Genomic DNA, 17,334 nt, shown 5'->3' with positions numbered 1-17,334 from the left:
TAGATGTGGCTAGGATATGCCACATCTGAATTGGTGCATGCAAATCTGTACATTTAAGATACGGGCACAAAGGAAACACCAAAACAAATTATGCATCTAGGAAGTTTCAATTATTGAGAACTTTGTGTTAAAACTTAATGAGGATTTATGAATTAATCAAGCTGTATTTGGGAAAACCCATATTTTCATCATTAAAGATAATAAATGGACTCTATATTGTAATAAAATCAACAAAAACAGAACTAAGTTGAAAAATGAAAAATGCACCAAAAACGAGTAAAAGAAAACGTTTCTTTAAAAGTGTGAGAACAACTGAAAGGGTTTGGAGACTATCTGGGATACCGCAGTGGATGGTTCTTGGGATTTTTGTCTTTAAACGTCAATACGGTATTCTGCAAAAGCTTATGAATGGAATGTAATCCTGGATCCATTTACTTAAAATTGAAAACAAAATCTAGGGCTGGGAATGTGGCTCAGTGCAAGAGTGCTTTCTCAAAGCTGTGGGTCCTATTCTCAGTTCTGCAAAACCACCAAAAAACCTGTTGACCATTGATCAAACTGACTCCAGCTGTCATTTATGCTTCCAGTAGCAGATATCCGACAATTTACATACTACGTTAGCTCACATTAGGTACATGATGGCCTCTGCCAAGTTGGTAGTGTTACCACCTTGGAAACCACGAAGTCACCCAAGCGTGCCAGCTCTGATGTGGCCGTGAATTTATGAACTGAGGCCTGACCCAGGTCCCCAGTTAGAAATGTGTGGTTGGAGTCAGTGGAGGCTGGAAGCTCCTTCGCTGATCAAACGGGCACCGCTACCTGCAAGCGCAGGTGCAGGCGCGGTCTCGTTAGACCCTCAGCGCTCGGCCGGCCCCACGGCCAGGGTCTCTTAGTTGGGTCCCTAGCTCGCGTGTTCCGGAGCGCCGCGCACCACCCCCGGGGCCTTCAGGTTGTCGGAGGCGGGGACGCGCATCGGCCGGCGGGAGCGCGCAGAGCCGAGAGGCCTGCGAGCCCGGCTGAGGGAGACATGCGGCGGACTCGCAGTGCCGTGGCCACCGGCCCGCGGGAGCAGCGGCGCTCGGGGGCCACCGGGGGCTTGAGCGGCGGCGAAAGCCGCGCGCAGCGCTCCCGGAGCAGGACTAGGGCCGGGGCCGGGGGCGGGGGCGGGGCGGTCGGTCCGCAGCCGTCGGCAAAGCCGCGGCCCAAGCCACCGCCGCGGGCCCAGGAGGCGGCCGCCGAGGAGCCACCGCCGGCGGTCACCCCCGCCGCCTCGGTGTCGGCGCTCGACCTGGGGGAGCAGCGGGAGCGCTGGGAGACGTTCCAGAAGCGGCAACGGCTCAGCTTCGAGGGCGCCGCCAAGCTGCTGCTGGACACCTTGTGAGTGTGTCGGGGGCGGCGGGCCGGCACACGCGAGGTGCGCACGGGCGGCGGGACCCGAGGGCTGAGTGCTGAGCCGTTGGCGGGCTGCTCCGGACGGTGTCGGGCTGAGTGCGCGGAAGGGCCCCTCAGGGTGAAAAAACAGACATCCCCCGGCTTGCCAGCTACCAAGACCGTTTTACCCGTTTTTGCACGTGCTTTCGGGGAGTGGGCGGGAGGAAAGGTCGAAGTGGAGAATTTAGTGACCCGAGGAGCGAAGGCCGGTTGTTCTAATCAGTTCCCCGGAGGGAGGGTGCAGGGTGCGGTTATTGATCTCGGAGGGAAAGGCGCGCAAAGCGTTGTCCAGGACGGGCGCTTGCAGGGGGAATGGGGAGTTAAGGTGTTATGTTCTCATCCCCGGTCCGGGCTGGCAGCTCCCCCAGTCTGTGCTTCTGAAGTGCTTCCAGCTTCTTTGGTGGCCTAAGGAGCAGATCTGAGGTCCGTTATTGGGGAAAAGAGCTGATGACTACTCTGGCCAGATGCCTGCTCTTTGGCAAATGTAATGTGAACCCCTTCCTCCTTTACCCATTGTGCTCCGAGAAAAACCCAGTACCCTTGTCTTATAGCCCTCACTCGCAGATGAATTAAAAAGAACAATAAAAGACAAAGAAAACTAACGTTAACCCAACAATTGTTTAACAACCTGAACTACTTTTCATAACAACAAGATGCTCTTTTGTCTTTGTCCCAGAATTAGTTCTCTTGGTTTTGGTGGATCCTCTAAGAACTGGAGTATTTAGTTAGCTTTCTATCTGTTTCGTTTATTCAATTTTATCCCCTTGGGCTATAAATTGAATGCTTTAAAACATTAAAACAAAAATCAGTTAAAACTTAAAAAAAATGAAATATAACACGGAGTACCTGTTGTGTACTAGCTACTGGGAGATCTAAATGATACTATATAAAACTCAGTAGAGCTGGGCACAGTAGCACATGCCGACAATCCTAGCATTCAGGAGGCCGAGGCGGAGGAGTACAGTGATTTCAAGTGCAGCCTGGGCTACAGAGATAGATCCTTTCTCCGAAGAGAAAGAGAAAGAGAGAAAGGAAAACAGAAGCAAGCCAGCGAGAAGGAGGTCCACGTGTGTAAGCCCAGCACTTGGAAGGTGGAGGCAGGAAGATCTACAAGTTCAAGGTCATCCTTGACCACATAGTTAATTTGAGGCCAGCTTGAGCTGCACTGACACCCTGTCTCAAAAGGAAACAAAAAAGCCCCCCACACACACACACAAAGCAAAAATTTTTAGGTAATATTTTCCCCTAAAACAAAATGGTAATGATCTTTAAAAAAGATACTAAAAATATTGGCAGGAAAAGAGGCATTTCACTCACCAGAATAGCGTGCTGTATGCTTGCTTACATCCACTCTATGGTCTTTTAAGCTAACTTTTATACAAAGAAAACGTATGTTAAATACACTAACATTTGGTTCCAATATCGCAAAAAATTGGAGGAATGGATAGCAAATACGGGCTCTCTAAGTGGGATGATCACAGGGGTGGAGGGTTCTCAATGTGTTATTAAACTGTTTGGCTTTTTTTTTTTTTTTTTTTTTTTTTTTTTTACAATAAACATTGTATATAGAAGAAGAAAATGAGATGTTAACTTGTTAGAGAAACCTGGGCGAGCTTTCAGTTTTGCCTCTAGTCAGATGGCAAATTGAAGCGGCTATTTGCTGTTTTTCCCTGTGGTGGTTAATCAGAAGTCACAGCGAAACATTGTCTCGTTTATTTCTGGCCAGAATATTTAGTCTTTTGGGGAAGGGGCTTCAGGATGTCCACTGAATCTTACTGTTGAGTTATGGGGCTGGCTCCAACTGTATACAGTTGTGTGAAAAGCCATGGATTTGGGAAGCGTGAGGAGAGTGAGTGGAGTTAGAGGAGCCTTTGTTGCCCCGCAGAAGGCAACTTGGCGACCTGTCTTACTTTTTCATAGCCACTTGTTACCATCTTTATTACAATCAAAACTGAATATTATTTGGCCTGTTTGCCTAGTGGCTGCTTAAGGCTGGTAAAGTTTTTATCTTGGTCCTAAGCTTGTAATTGAAAGAAAGAAAGAAAGAAAGAAAGAAAGAAAGAAAGAAAGAAAACTAATTAGTTGACATATAAATAAAAATGTTGGGAGTGGGAGCAAATGTGCCAGACTTCTCTCATAGCCTCATATTTACTGAATTCTGGGTATATTTTATTTTGCAGTCATAAAATTCAAGACAGTTCCCAGTGAAAATACTGAACCTCTTTTATGAGATGCACCTGGTTGTCATATATATATATATATATATATATATATATGACATATATATATGTCATATATATATATATATATGAATGAGCCTGGCTTTATTTTAAGAACAAAAAGTCAGCGTGAAGGAGCCAGGCCATAAAACCCCTGCTTGTCTCTTAGAAATTTTTATGCTCTAGTTTTTATTTCATTTAGTGAGTACCAGGGCCTGGTGAAGCACACAGGAGGCTGCCACTGTGGAGCAGTTCGTTTTGAAGTTTGGGCTTCAGCAGACTTACACATCTTTGACTGCAAGTGAGTATTTTATCTTCTCAAATTGGCTTAGAAGAGTTGAAGAGCAAAATAGGCCATGTTTCAGACCAATGTGGGGAGTCGGGGTCTGGATGAGACAGTGTTGGCCATGAGCTGATAACTGTTACATCAGGTACCGAGGACACAAGGGTTCATTGTTCTCTTCTTTGCCATGTGTACAACTAGAAATTTTCAGTGATAACTAAAAAAAAAAAAAAAAAGTGTTATATGTAATTCTTTTACTGTGTGCGTAGATCAGAGGACAACTTGTGGGATGGAGTCACTAGGCTGGTGGTAGGTACTTTTACCTGCCAAGTCTTCTCACTGGATATTTTTTTTTTAGAGTGGGAGAAGGCTAAACATTCTGAGTTATTCAGAGTAACACCCTCAGTTTGTGTGTTCGGGAGCCCGTGTGTGTGTGTACCACAGAGTTGTACAGCAGCGCAGTTCAGGAGACAGAAAGCAGGGATTCCAGGGCTGTGGCTTATAGGCTCGTGCCTCCTACTGATCCCACTGACTTAGGGGTGATTAGCAGAGGTGGATCAGGCTGCCAGTAATTCCCGGTTGGGTTACTGGGAATCCCACCTTGAGTGGAATCTTCTTAGGAGTCTGTCAGTGAAACTACATGGAAGTAATCGGGTGGAGTGTATTTGCACCTGGAAGCTTTTTGTGTGCTGGATCTCTCTCTGTCCTTGGCATGAGGCCCATGGTACCACCACCAACAGTGGAAGGCTTGCTTCTTGGATTATTTATTTGCTTTATGTATGAGTACACTGTAGCTGTCTTCACACACACCAGGAGATGGCATCATATCCCATTACAGATGGTTGTGAGCCACCATGTGGTTGCTGGGAATTGAACTCAGGACCTCTGGAAGAGCAGTCAGTGCTCTTAACTGCTGAGCCATCTCTCCCTCGAAGGCCTGCTTCTTAGCGTCTTCCCTGGCATTATAATAGAAGAGGAACAGGCTTTACCTTCTGGACTGGCTATGGGCATGTACTTATTCAAGAGGGTCCAGTTCTTTTCCCTGTAATTGTACCTAAATCTTATATGGATAATAAATACCATAATTATTATTTATTATGTAAATCATAAATACCCCTCAAGTGTAGAACTGGCTAGGCCACTAATGAAGTCCAGATTTTGAAAGAAGCATTATGGCATAATTTCTTGGAGAATTCTATACTAAGTCAGAATAAAGTGTAAATTAGGGCTGAAGGTAGAGCCTTTGGTTAATATGTACAAAGCTGGGTTTGATTCCCACTACTGCATAAACTTGGCATGATTATATGCCTGTAGTCCCAGGGGGAGGTAGAGACAGGAGGATCAGAAGTTCAGGGTTGTGTCCTCAGCTGCATCAGTGTTTTTGACCAGCTTGTGTACATGAGACTCTTCTCTCAAGCAAGCAAAGAAGTTCATGGCCATCTTCAACTCTATAGTAAGTGTTGAAGCCAGCCCTGTCTCAAAAAATAAAACAAGGTTAAAATTTTAACATGACCCCTCCCTCTATCTCAAAGAACAGAATAAAGTTAAAAAATTTTTAAACTTACTTCTTTTATGCATGTGGATATTTTACATGAATGCATATCTGCACCACATACCCCCCAGAATTCAGAGGAGGGTGTTGGATACCCTGGAACTGTGAGCCACCAGATGGATACTGGGAACTGAACCAGAGTCTACTGCTACTCTTACCTAGCGCTCTTAACTGCTGAGCCATCTATTGTCCCAAAGTTACATTTCCTAGAAAAGGTGGAGGTGCACTTGAGAAGTAGAATGCCTGCTTAGTGCGCTTGATGCCCTGGTTCAGTGTCCCTAGGGTAGAGAGAGAAAAGCAGACAAAAATAGTGGGTTGGGAAAAAAACAAAAACTAGGTATTGGCTCAATTTCCAGTTTGGTATTTCCAGGTAAAATGCTTGGAGCTTGATTTTCTTATGTGGAACTAGAGGAAGCCTAAGGCTCCTTCCTCGGTTCTGATGTGCCCGTCTGAAGAGGCACAAGAGTATAGCAGTGTCTGAAATCCATTTTCTGAGTGTCTTTTAAGTCCACTGTTTCTCTTCAGGGTCGGGAGGGGGGGCAGCAGAAATGAGGTCCAGGAGTGCTGAATGCTGTGTGGTCTCCCCTGCTGGCTCTGTCACCAGTAGGCTTCACTGCCATGAAGAGCTGAGGCTTCAGGTGGCCTGTCCAGCTGCCTAAGTCCTCTTCCCTGGATGGTGCTGAGAAGGGTGTCCCACTTGAGGTCAGCTGGTTCTGCAGGCATTGGGCTGGGCTGCTTGGGCCTGTGGGTAATGCAGATGACACTCACGGTCCGACCCTTGCTCTCTCTCTAGCTGTAGCATTTGCAAGAAGAAGCAGAACAGACACTTCATTGTTCCAGCTTCTCGGTTCAAACTCCTGAAGGTTAGTACTTAGGAGGAGGGTAGAACCCTGCCCCGTCTTTTAAGCCTGCTATCTATAAACTGTGAGGGACAGAGAGCTCAGCAGGGCATTTTAAAGGCAGGCTAAGCCTCCTTTAGTCTTCTAGTCTTCCTACCCAAGCCTCCCAAGTGCAGGGATCACAGAGTTGTGCCACTATTCCTGGTTGATTATTTTTCACGTTTTTTGCTTTTCTTTTAAAAGTGTTGGGGCCTGAACAATATTGCCACACCAGGCTCTCTGTCTCGCCTACAGGAATACTTTGACTGACTTAGTTGTTTCTCTTTTTCATTTAAATGTTTTACTTATTGGGTAGGCACATGGCACAACACACATGTGGAGGTCAAACAGCTTGGTGGAACCAGTTCTCTCCTTCTACTTCTACAAGGTTTTTAGGCATCAGACACAAATCACAGCTTCCTTGGTCAGCATCCTCACCTGTTGAGGCATCTCACTAATCCCTATTTGCTTACTTTTTGAATTGATAAATTGTTTGAGACAGCCAGGCTGGCTTCTGCCTCTGGAGGGCTGGGCTCGCAGGCATATACCATTATGCCTTCCTGCCTTTTGTTTTCCAAAACTTATTTGATATCATTGTAGAAACATTTTCAAATTCAGAAAGTCACAAAAATAAAAGTCATTTTGAAAACTGAAGAATTATCTGAATAACCCGTATTACTTTTGAAAAAAATATAAGAGAAATAAAAGTATTCAAAGGTAGTCACTGCTATTTTGACACACTTTCTTATTCAGTATTCTTCCTCTACTCCTGTTACCCTTCTGACTTAGTCTCATGTGTCCCAGGCTGGGGATTGAACCTAGGGCTTCATGGATGCTAGGCAAGCCCTATAATAACTGAGCTATGTTTCTGGCCCTGTACATATTATTTTATATAGATATGCATCTAAACATCTGAGTCATCTCACACTTATTTTAAATATGGGATCTTGCTCTGTGGCACAGACTGCCGCCTGTGCTTCTAAGAGACACTCCTGCCTCACTCTCCTAAGTACCTACAATTCCAAGTGCATGAGACCTTGTTGGTTTGATTGTTAATACATTTTTACCAAAATATTACATAAGCCAATGTGCTGGCTAATTTTATGTTAACCTCACACAAGCTAGAGTTACTAGAGACAAGGGACCCTCAATTGAGAAAATGGCTCAGTGAGACTGGGCTATAGGCAGGTCTGTAGGGCATTTTCTTAACTAGTAATTGATGTGAGAGAGGGCCCAGTCCTTTGCGAGTGCGGCCGATTTGAGCAATATAGCTATATCCTGTCTCAGGAAAAAAATGGTTGAGGTTGGGGAAGCAAAAAACTCTCCTGGCCAGGTGTATGCCTTTATTCTCAGAGCTTGGGAGCGATCTCAGGGCTGGCCAGGGCCAAACAAAGAAATCCTGTCTAGAAAAACAAAACAAACAGAAAAGCTGTTCTGCTGATAAACTACTTTATCATTTCCTAATTGAAAAAAATCATAGTGTTTTCATTTTCTTTCTTTTTGTTAAATTCAGTGTTAGCACATTTGTGTCGCTGAGCTATATCCCCAGGTGTGTCATGTTTAATCTCCTCACCGGAGACTTGTGCAGACCACTTCCCTGGCTGGCTTACCCTGTCACTTGTGCATTTGCAGCCCTGCACTCCTGGCTTGATCTCATTTACGTTAAGAGCACTGGCTGCTCCTACTAAGCACCCAGGGTTTATTCCCAGCACCCACACAGCAGCTCACTACCATCTGTAACTCCTGTTCCAGGGAATCAGGTGCTGCCTTCTAGTCCTGAGGGCACTGCATGCATGTGGTGCACAGACATACACGCATAAAATAATACAATTTCTTAAATGAAATGAAGACAGGAGTACACTGCTGCAAATCCAAGAACTCAGGGGTCCCAGTGATACCTGTTCCTCTTAATCTATGCACCCACCAATTTGATTCCATGTGCTTTGCTCCTGACTAGAATGCATGGCCTACCATCATCAAAATTTTCCACATAGAGCTAGGTGTGGTGCCTTTAGTCCCAGCACATAGGAGGCAGAGGCAGGCAAATCTCTGTATTTGAGGCCAACCTCCTTCACAGTGAGTTTTAGGACAGCCAGGTCTACATCATGAGACTCTTGCTTAAAAAAAGAGAGAGAGAGGGAGAGGGAGAAGTCTGCCACATGGCTCAGTCCTTGACTTCTTGCCAGGCAGAAAACACCAATAACAAATCTAATGACCTTCATTTTTCTTTGTTTGGCCTGTGCTAGAAAATTCTATATCAACTTTACACAAACTAGGGGGGTCATCGGAGAGGAGGGAGCCTTACTTAAGAAAAAGCTGCCGGGCATGGTGGCGCACGCCTTTAATCCCAGCACTCGGGAGGCAGAGGCAGGCGGATTTCTGAGTTTGAGGCCAGCCTGGTCTACAAAGTGAGTTCCAGGGCTATACAGAGAAACCCTGTCTCAAAAAACAAAACAAAACAAAAAACAAAACAAAAACAAAAAAGAAAAAGCCTTAATAAGATCAGTCTATAGGCAAGCTACGAGGGCTTGGTTAAGCTTTGAAACACATGAATCTCTAGGGGCTGAACCTATTCAAACCACCACAAGGGTCTCACAGACCCTGGTAGTTCTAATGTGCCCAGGATGGGTACGAAGAGGCCTTGAAGCTGTCATTACAGGAGGTCCTTGTGTGCACACATAGCTCCAGTTCAGAAGACCTGAGGAAGCTCGGAGGCGTTCTTCCTGCAGTAGATGGCATGCAGTGGCCCAGGAGGAAGCTTGGGAGAAGTGTGAACAGCACAGTAGTAAGAAGTCTGGCTGCAATGAACTCAGTGGTTAAGAGCCTGAGTGTGTGTCAGGACCCAGTGTTCCTGATTTCCTAGAGCACCAACAAGCATACACAAAATTAAAAATAAATCTTAAAAAAAAAAAAACACTTTTAGGGGAAAGACCAGGTGCTGTAGTCCGAGGGATCTGCTGCCCTCTTCTCACCTTCATGGAGCCAGACACACACTAGGTGCGTAGTCATACATGTAGTCAAAACACACAATTACATAAAATGTAACAGATACATTTAAAAAATTTTTTAAAAATATATGGAGCTAGAGAGATGGCTTAATGGTTAAGAACACTGGGTGCTCTTTGAGAGGACTCAGTTTCAATTCCCAGCACCCACGTGGCAGCTCACAACTATCTGTAACTCCGGTTCCAAGAGACCTGATGCCTTCATACAGGCGTACATGTAGGCAAAAGACCAATGTACATAGAATAAAAATAAATTTAAAAAACACTCAAAAATGTTAAATTTACTTTTTATGTATCTGTGAGTCTGGTGTGAATGTGCATGTATGTGTCTGCATGGTTGTATGTATGCATATGCAAAAGTCCACAGAGGCCAGAAGAAAGCATTGGATCTCTGGGAGTTGGAGTTCTAAGACGTTATGAGGTGTTTAAAATTATGGGGCTTTCCTGTACCTTCTCTTGTTCCCGAATAATGATGTGACATGGAGACAGTCACATTTACTAGAAGCTTCAAGACTATAGCTGGACAGACAGTCATCTATTCTAACCTGACTATGCTGATAGTCACGCAGCCCATTACCTGCCATCTTGGCCTGGGCCATAGAATTCTCTCCTCATTCGTGTCCTCACGGCTCCCCATCCCACCTGAGACTCCCCCCAGTCCTCTGAAGGAGCAAGAAGGACTTTTAACCGTGGAACCATCTAGCCCTTGTTGTCATGATTGGGTCTCACACAGCCCAAGCTGGCCTTGAGCTTGGGTTGATGTTGAATCTCTGATCCTCCTGTCTCCACCTCCCAAGGGCTAGTGTTCAGGTATGCGACACTACCACTGGCCGAATGTATTTCTGTGTCTGCTCTTCAGTGCCATGTTAACCACCATTGTGATTTTTTAAAAATCCTTTTCATGTGCATTGGTGTTTTGCCTGCCTGTATGTCTTCTGTGTGAGGGTGTCCGATCCTTTGGAACTGGAGCCACAAGCTACCATGAGCTGAGCTGCCATGTGGGTGCTCGGTCCTCTGGAAAAGCACTGAGCCATCCCTCCAACTTCCACAGTTTGTAATTTTTTTAAAAAAGATTTATATTGTTATGTGTATATATTCATTGTTATTAAGCACATCTACATGCCAGTGCCCACATAGGTTGTTAGGCTGGTCACTCTTTTAGTTAGTTAGTTTGTTTGTTTTCCAAGACAGAGTTTCTCTGTGTAGCCCTGGCTGTCCTGGAACTCACTCTGTAGACCAGGCTGGCCTCGAACCCAGAAATCTGCCTGCCTCTGCCTCCCAAGTGCTGGGATCAAAGGCGTGCGCCACCACTGCCCTGCTAGGCTGGTCACTCTTAGTATGTGCATGTGCGCATGTGCATGTGAGTGCAGGTTCCTGTGAAGGCACTGTCTTGGTGTGGAGCAGAAGTTACAGCCAGTTTTGAGCTGTCTGAAGTTGGTGCTGGGAACAGAACTCTCAGGTCTTCTACATTAGCAGTAGGTGCTCTAACTGCTGAGCCATCTTTCCAGCCTCACATTCGTGATTTTTTTTTTAATCCTTTTTCACCAAGTAATAAGAAATGTCTTTGGAACTAAGATGAAAGGATGGACCTTCCAGAGACTGCCCCACCTGGGGGTCCATCCCATAATCAGCCACAAAACGCAGACACTATTGCATACACCAGCAAGATTTTGCTGACAGGACCCTGATATAGCTGTCTCCTGTGAGGCTTTGCCAGTGCCTGGCAAACACAGAAGTGGATGCTCACAGTCAGCTAGTGGATGGAACACAGGGCCTCCAATGGAAGAGCTAGAGAAAGTACCCAAGGAGCTGAAGGGGTCTGCAACCCTATAGGAGGAACAACAATATGAACTAACCAGTACCCCCCCAGAGCTCATGTCTCTAGCTGCATATGTATCAGAAGATGACCTAATCGGCCATCATTGGGAAGAGAGGCCCCTTGGCCTAGCAAACTTTATATGCCCCAGTACACAGGAAAGCCAGGGCTAAGAAGTGGGAGTGAGTGGGTAGGGGAGCAGGGTGTGGGGAGGGTATAGCGGACTTTTGGGATAGCATTTGAAATGTAAATGAAGAAAATATCTAATAAAAATTAAAAATAAAGTAAAATAAAATAAAGTAAAAAGAAATGTCTTATGGGGCTGGAGAGATGGCTCAGTGGTTAAGAGCACTGACTGCTCTCCCAGAGGTCCTGAGTTCAATTCCCAGCAACCACATGGTGGCTCACAACCATCTGTTAATGGGATCCATTGCACTCTTCTGGTGTGTTTGAAGACAGCTATAGTATACTCATATAAGTATAAATTATACTCATATAAATATAAAATTTTTTTTGTAAATCTTTTTTTTTTAAAGTATCTTGTTGTAGGTCATTCGTGTAAGCATCACTTCATATCTTCTCTTCTTTCTCTCAGTTGTCAATTCATATACTTTGTCCATTTTTCACTCATATTGTTCATTAAGAGCTCTAACTGGGGCTGGAGAAATGGCTCAGTGATTGGGAGCATTGGGTGTTCCTCCAAAGGAGTGGGGTTCAATTCCCAGAACTCACGTGGAAGCTCACAACTGTCTGCAACTTTAGTTCCAGGGAATCTGACACCCTTATACAGATGTACATGCAGGCAAAACACCAATCTACATAAAATTAAATAAATCATTTTAAAAGACACCTCAGGACTTGATGCCCGGAAGTAACACTAATTACAATGGTCTGGGCCCTCCCACGTTAAAAAAAAAAAAGGAAGGAAGAGAGAGAGAGAAAGGAAAGGAAAGGAAAGGAAAGGGAAGGAAGGAAGAAAGAAAAAGAAAGAAAGAAAGAAAGAAAGAAAGAAAGAAAGGAAGAAAGGAAGGAAGGAAAAGAAATAAAGAAAGAAAACTAACTCTTTGCCTATGACATGTGGCAAAGAGTTTTAAAGTCAGGAGTGCCCTTAAGATCTTGGCCACTGTTTTCTTTAGACACAAAGATCCCTCGGATCTCTTATGGGTGGGTCTTCTGTTTGACATCAGTGGAGGCCTGAGGATGGCTTCTTCACTGTGCGTTTGGCAGAAGAGATTCTTAGACTGTCATGCTCTGGCGTGAATTATGTCTGGGGAAATACAGATGGGTCCCTGACTTCAAGAGGCTTTCGGTCTTTTCTCGGAATCAGGAGCTGTCCCCCAAACCCAGAGAACTGTACAAAGGGGGCACTCCCACTAATCTTTCAAAAGATTGACTTTTATTAACATGAAATGATCAATGTCTATTTGTCCCTGTTCTCCCAGGGTGCTGAGAGCATAACCACATACACCTTTAACACGCACAAAGCCCAGCACACCTTCTGCAAGAGATGTGGTGTCCAGAGCTTCTATACTCCGCGCTCCAACCCCGGGGGCTTTGGTGAGTGAACGGAGTGTCTGCGGGCTTGGGGGCCCGAGGTGCCTAGGGTCCTGTGGTTGGACAGATGGTCCTGGCATGCGTCAGAAGAATAAGCCTCCTCTGGTGAGCTCTGGTCCAGCGTCTGGGCCTATGGTAAAGCTGTCCGTCTATAGGTGGTTTTTATCACTGGTATTGTTGGGCTGTGGGGAGACCTGCAGCGTACAGAGAAGATCAGTAGGATGGGGTAGAGAGAGGCTGTTCTTCCAGAGGACCAGTGTTCTATTCCCAATCTCTATCTGTAACTCCAATCTTGGGAATCTGACACTGTCCTCTTGTCTCTGCGGGCACTGCATGCACGTGGTGCACAAACATATCTGCAGGCTAAACACCTATACACATAAAATAAAAATAAATTTAATATAAAAAAAACCAAGATGGGGTAGGAAATGGGCCTGTGGCTGCTTGGGAGGCCGCTGGAACAGTGACAGTGTAAAGGGAGGGAAGAAGCCAGAATGATGGCTGTTGCTGATATTTTACAACAAAAGTAAGGGCTATGGCTGTCACTCAGTGGGAGAGTGAACACTTGCCTGGCATGCATGATCCTCAACCTGTCCCTATTAAATAGATAAATAAAAAAGTTTAGTTTGTTCCAGAAAAAAAAAAAAAGTCCGCTACAATGGCTGCTGCTCTGCATAGATTGTACACTTGATTTCATGTCACAGTTTAAAAAAAGGGGGGGGGGGAGAGGAGGAGAAAGAAGAGCCAAGTGTGGATGTGGTGGTGAACATCTTTGATCCCATTACTTGGGAGGTAGAGGCAGGTGCATCTCTGTGAGTTCGAGGCCAGCCTGATCTACACAGTAAGTTCCAGAACAGCCAGGGCCACATAGTGGGACCCTATCTCGAAAAAAGCAGCAAGAAAGCAAGGTGTGCTAACTCCAGCCCTTGAGAGGTGAAGGCAGAGTGATCAGAAGTTCAAGGTCATCTTCAACTATGTAACTACTTTGTGGTTAGCCTAGGCTAGAGGCCCCCCAGCCCCCAACTCAAAAATAAAGATATGGGGGAGCTGGCAAGTCAGCTCAGTGGCTAAGTTCTCTGGGTGATCTTGCAGAGGACCTGGGTTTGGTTTCCAGCTCATAACCATCTGTACTGTCAGGGGCCCAGTGCCCTTTCTTGTTCTCTGCAGGCACAAAGCATGCATGTATGCATATACTTGGTACACAGACATGTATGCAGACAAAACACCCTTCCTTACACAGAAGATGAATCTATTTACTTAAAAAGAAGCAAGAGGACCCTCTAGGGCCCTCTTCAGGCCCTGCTTGACCTGGAGGTGGGGTGAATACAACCTGCCCTTAGGGTAAATGGAGACTGACTGACCCTGTGTCATAGCCCCACGGGAAGCTGTGGGTGCACCAGTGGCTATGCCTATGCCTGCTTTCTGTTGAAGAGAGGAGAAGGCATGACGTCATGCTAGTCTCCTTACCCTGATGTCTTCAGCTACTGCTGCTGGTTCCTGATCCACCAAGTTCTGGTACCTTGGAACAAGAAAGGGGTTTTTGGCTGGGCGATGGTGGCGCATGCCTTTAATCCCAGCACTAGGCCAGCCTAGGCTACAGAGTAAGTTCCAGGACAGCCAGGGCTACACACAGAAACCCTGTCTCGAAAGAAAAAAAAAAAGAAAGAAAGGGGTTGTTGTTGTTGTTCATTTGTTGGGTTGTCTTGTGTTATATAGTTATAAAGTCCTGTATAAATTGGGAAATGTTTAATTCTTTATCTAAACCCAGGAAAAGTCTGAGAATTTTCCAGGCTGCCACACAAAAGAGATTGTGCCAGGTCTGAACCTTCCTAATACTTTCCATATTAATGGCCCTCACCCATTTGTATTAGGGACTGAAGACAGGATCTGGAACATACCAGGCAAGTGTTCTACCACTGAGCTCTGCCCCCATGCCTCAGTGTAGTTTTGAGTGCTGTGTAGCATTGGTTGTCCTTCACTCGGGGCATCAGCTCTTCATGTGGGAGGTGAGGACCCTAAGCCAGGGCGCTGATGGTGTAGGCCGACTAGAGCGATGTTAGTAATCAGTGGGCCACAAGTCATCCTTACGAGCTGCCGCTGAGGTAGCTCCCGTGTGGGATAATGGTGCTTGCTGGTGAGGGCTTGTCTGACACATTCTCTGGTCTTACCCACACTTGGAACCCCTCTCTCTGTTCCACTTGCCCCAGGAATCGCCCCCCACTGCCTGGACGAAGGCACTGTGCGGAGTGTGGTCACTGAGGAGTTCAATGGCAGTGACTGGGAACGAGCCATGAAGGAGCACAAGACCATCAAGAACATGTCAAAGGAGTGAGCAGGGCAGTAGCCCTGTAGGTTGCATGGGTGTGTGTCGCTGTGCAGGCCTGCCTGGGCTACCATCTCCACTCCCCATGTCTCTGAGGTTCACTCCAGCCACCATTTCTTTAGGCAGCTCTGCCTTAACCCAGGTTTCGTGTAAGAAACTTAACCTTCTCCCTTCCTACCAATTTTTGTGTGATCTTTTAGAAAATAAATATTTCTGACATTAATGCTATTACTATGACATATTTCTTTGAACTTTGACTTTTCCTTCGGAGGCTTATCACTTCAGATCAGAGTAACAAAGCGGGCCCTATTAAGATGCCTGCAGCCACACTGAGAAGAGACCAGACTCAAACAGCACTTACAACCAGAGACTGAATGATTACAGTTCGTGTGAGTTGTGAAAACATGGACTCTGGGTGCACAGGGTGCACAGGGCTAGTCCAGGAGGCCTGGGAGCCTGTGGCATGTGGTTTTAGTTTATTCCTTAGCTACTCATGTATTTGATTATTTCTGACACAGTGGGCTCTTTGTTGGCAGTTTTTTTCTTTTTCCTCTCCCCTACCCCCAATAGTTTCATCATGTAGCCCAGGCTGGCCTGTGTATGCCTGCCTCTGCCCCCTGCGTGCTAGGTTATAAGCATGCACTACTGTGCCTGCCCACATTTTTTTTTAAATAAGGTAAACCAGGCTCCTTGTTTGTTTTGATTTTCTGTCGTCAAGGTTTGGGGGAAGCCACATGACAGGAAAATAAAGGGACAGAGAGAGACACACGGAGCCAATGAAAAGACTGCAGGGGAGGAGTCCCCCGACCAACAACTTGGCAGCGCTAAAAGCATGACACTGAAGCCAGACCCCAGGAGCCCTTGGTGGGAAGAGAGAACACACTGCTGAAAGTTCTCCTCTGAGCTCCATATGGTTCTAGGGGCGACTATACATCAAAAAGTCTATCAAAGCCAGTCCTAGGGCTACACAACCCTCAGAAACTGGATTTTCAGAATAAACTCCATGGTTGCCCATGTCTGTAATCTCAGTGCTCAAGAGACAGAGGCAGAGGCAGGAGGATTGTGGCAAGCTCCATGCCAGTCAGTCTAAAGAACAAATTTTAGACAGTCCAAACTTCACATGTCATGTCTCAAAAATAAACAGACAAAGGTGAAGTGGGAGAACTTAAGGGTTCTTTGGAGAGTCAGTTGTGATGGATGGGGTTTCGCTGGGGCAGACACATGAAAGTGTTTTCCTGAAGTGGACACAGGTGAAAGCCTAAGGCAGACTTGTGAAGGCATGTTTAGCTGATGCAGACACAGGACAAAGAATGTTCTGCTAAATCAAGCCCGTGAAAGGACACTCAAGAATCGGTCCACCTTACATTGCATAGTTGAGCTACATTTATCGGGCCTCCATAGAGAGAAACACACCCCCAAAAGTCTGATTGACAGAGTGATGTCAGCTAAGGCAGACACCAGTGCTGAGGTAAGACCTGTGGAGGACAGGTGATGTTTGGAGGGTATAAATAGGACTCGACTGACAGTGACAGAGGCTGAATTTGGCTTGCCTATAGAGCTAGCTGCGCAACACTTGTGGGTCTCTCATCTTCTGCTGATCTTCGATTCCTAGAGAGAGGCACAGCCTAGAGCTTCTCCTGGTGTTCCTGCTGGTCCCTCCTGACTTGAGCCGAGGCTGAGGCCTGACTGTCTCTGCTAGGTAGTGCCACTGCTGCTGATTTCTGTTTGCTGTCTCGACTCTACAGAACAGGACTGCTATATCTGTGAAGTGTTTGCAAGTGGATCAATCTGTTGCTGCAGACCTGTGAACTGAGCTGCTGATTTAGGCAGGCAGATATCGTGAGTTTGAGGCCAGCCTGGTCTACAGAGTGAGTTCCAAGACAGCCAGAACTACACAGAGAAACCCTGTCTTGAAAAACCAAGAAAAAGAAAATCTCGTCAGTAAAGCCTTGTGCCATGTAACTCTGTTTTCAGCTGGCACCAGGTCCTTGAAGAACTTTTATTTTGAAATGGTGGCTAAGGGGCTGGCGAGATGGCTCAGTGGTTAAGAGCACCGACTGCTCTTCCAAAGGTCCTGAGTTCAAATCCCAGCAACCACATGGTGGCTCACAACCATCTGTAATGTAATCTGATGCCCTCTTCTGGTGTGTCTGAAGACAGCTACAGTGTACTTACATATAATAAATAAATAAATCTTAAAAAACAAAAAAAAAACCAAGCCGGGCGTGGTGGCACACACCTTTAATCCCAGCACCTGGGAGGCAGAGGCAGAC

The 17,334-nt window shown here is 45.9% G+C and overlaps 1 protein-coding gene across 3 annotated transcripts; it reads left to right on the top strand.

The window, feature by feature from the left end:
- The first annotated feature begins 363 nt into the window (after positions 1-363).
- On the top strand, positions 364-15,289 carry Cenpv (centromere protein V). Of its 3 annotated transcripts, XR_001780064.2 has the most exons (6): positions 364-1,377; positions 3,853-3,951; positions 6,011-6,187; positions 6,279-6,348; positions 12,627-12,741; positions 14,946-15,289. XR_001780064.2 is itself a non-coding variant. In NM_028448.1 (5 exons), exons 1-5 carry the CDS (start codon positions 1,028-1,030, stop codon positions 15,068-15,070), a joined length of 759 nt encoding a protein of 252 aa, NP_082724.1. In that variant the 5' UTR covers positions 972-1,027; the 3' UTR covers positions 15,071-15,289. The 3 variants fall into 3 exon arrangements, 2 of the variants coding, with proteins under 2 accessions (NP_082724.1, XP_006534396.1); NM_028448.1 differs by lacking the exon at positions 6,011-6,187 and having other exon boundaries at positions 972-1,377; XM_006534333.3 differs by lacking the exons at positions 364-1,377; positions 6,011-6,187 and adding an exon at positions 1,431-1,915.
- The last annotated feature ends 2,045 nt before the right edge of the window (positions 15,290-17,334 follow it).

Source organism: Mus musculus, chromosome 11, assembly GCF_000001635.26.
Source record: "Mus musculus strain C57BL/6J chromosome 11, GRCm38.p6 C57BL/6J".
Classification (NCBI taxonomy): Eukaryota; Metazoa; Chordata; class Mammalia; order Rodentia; family Muridae; genus Mus; species Mus musculus.
Note: the sequence above shows the minus strand (reverse complement) of the source record. Positions and strands in the feature narration are given on the sequence as shown.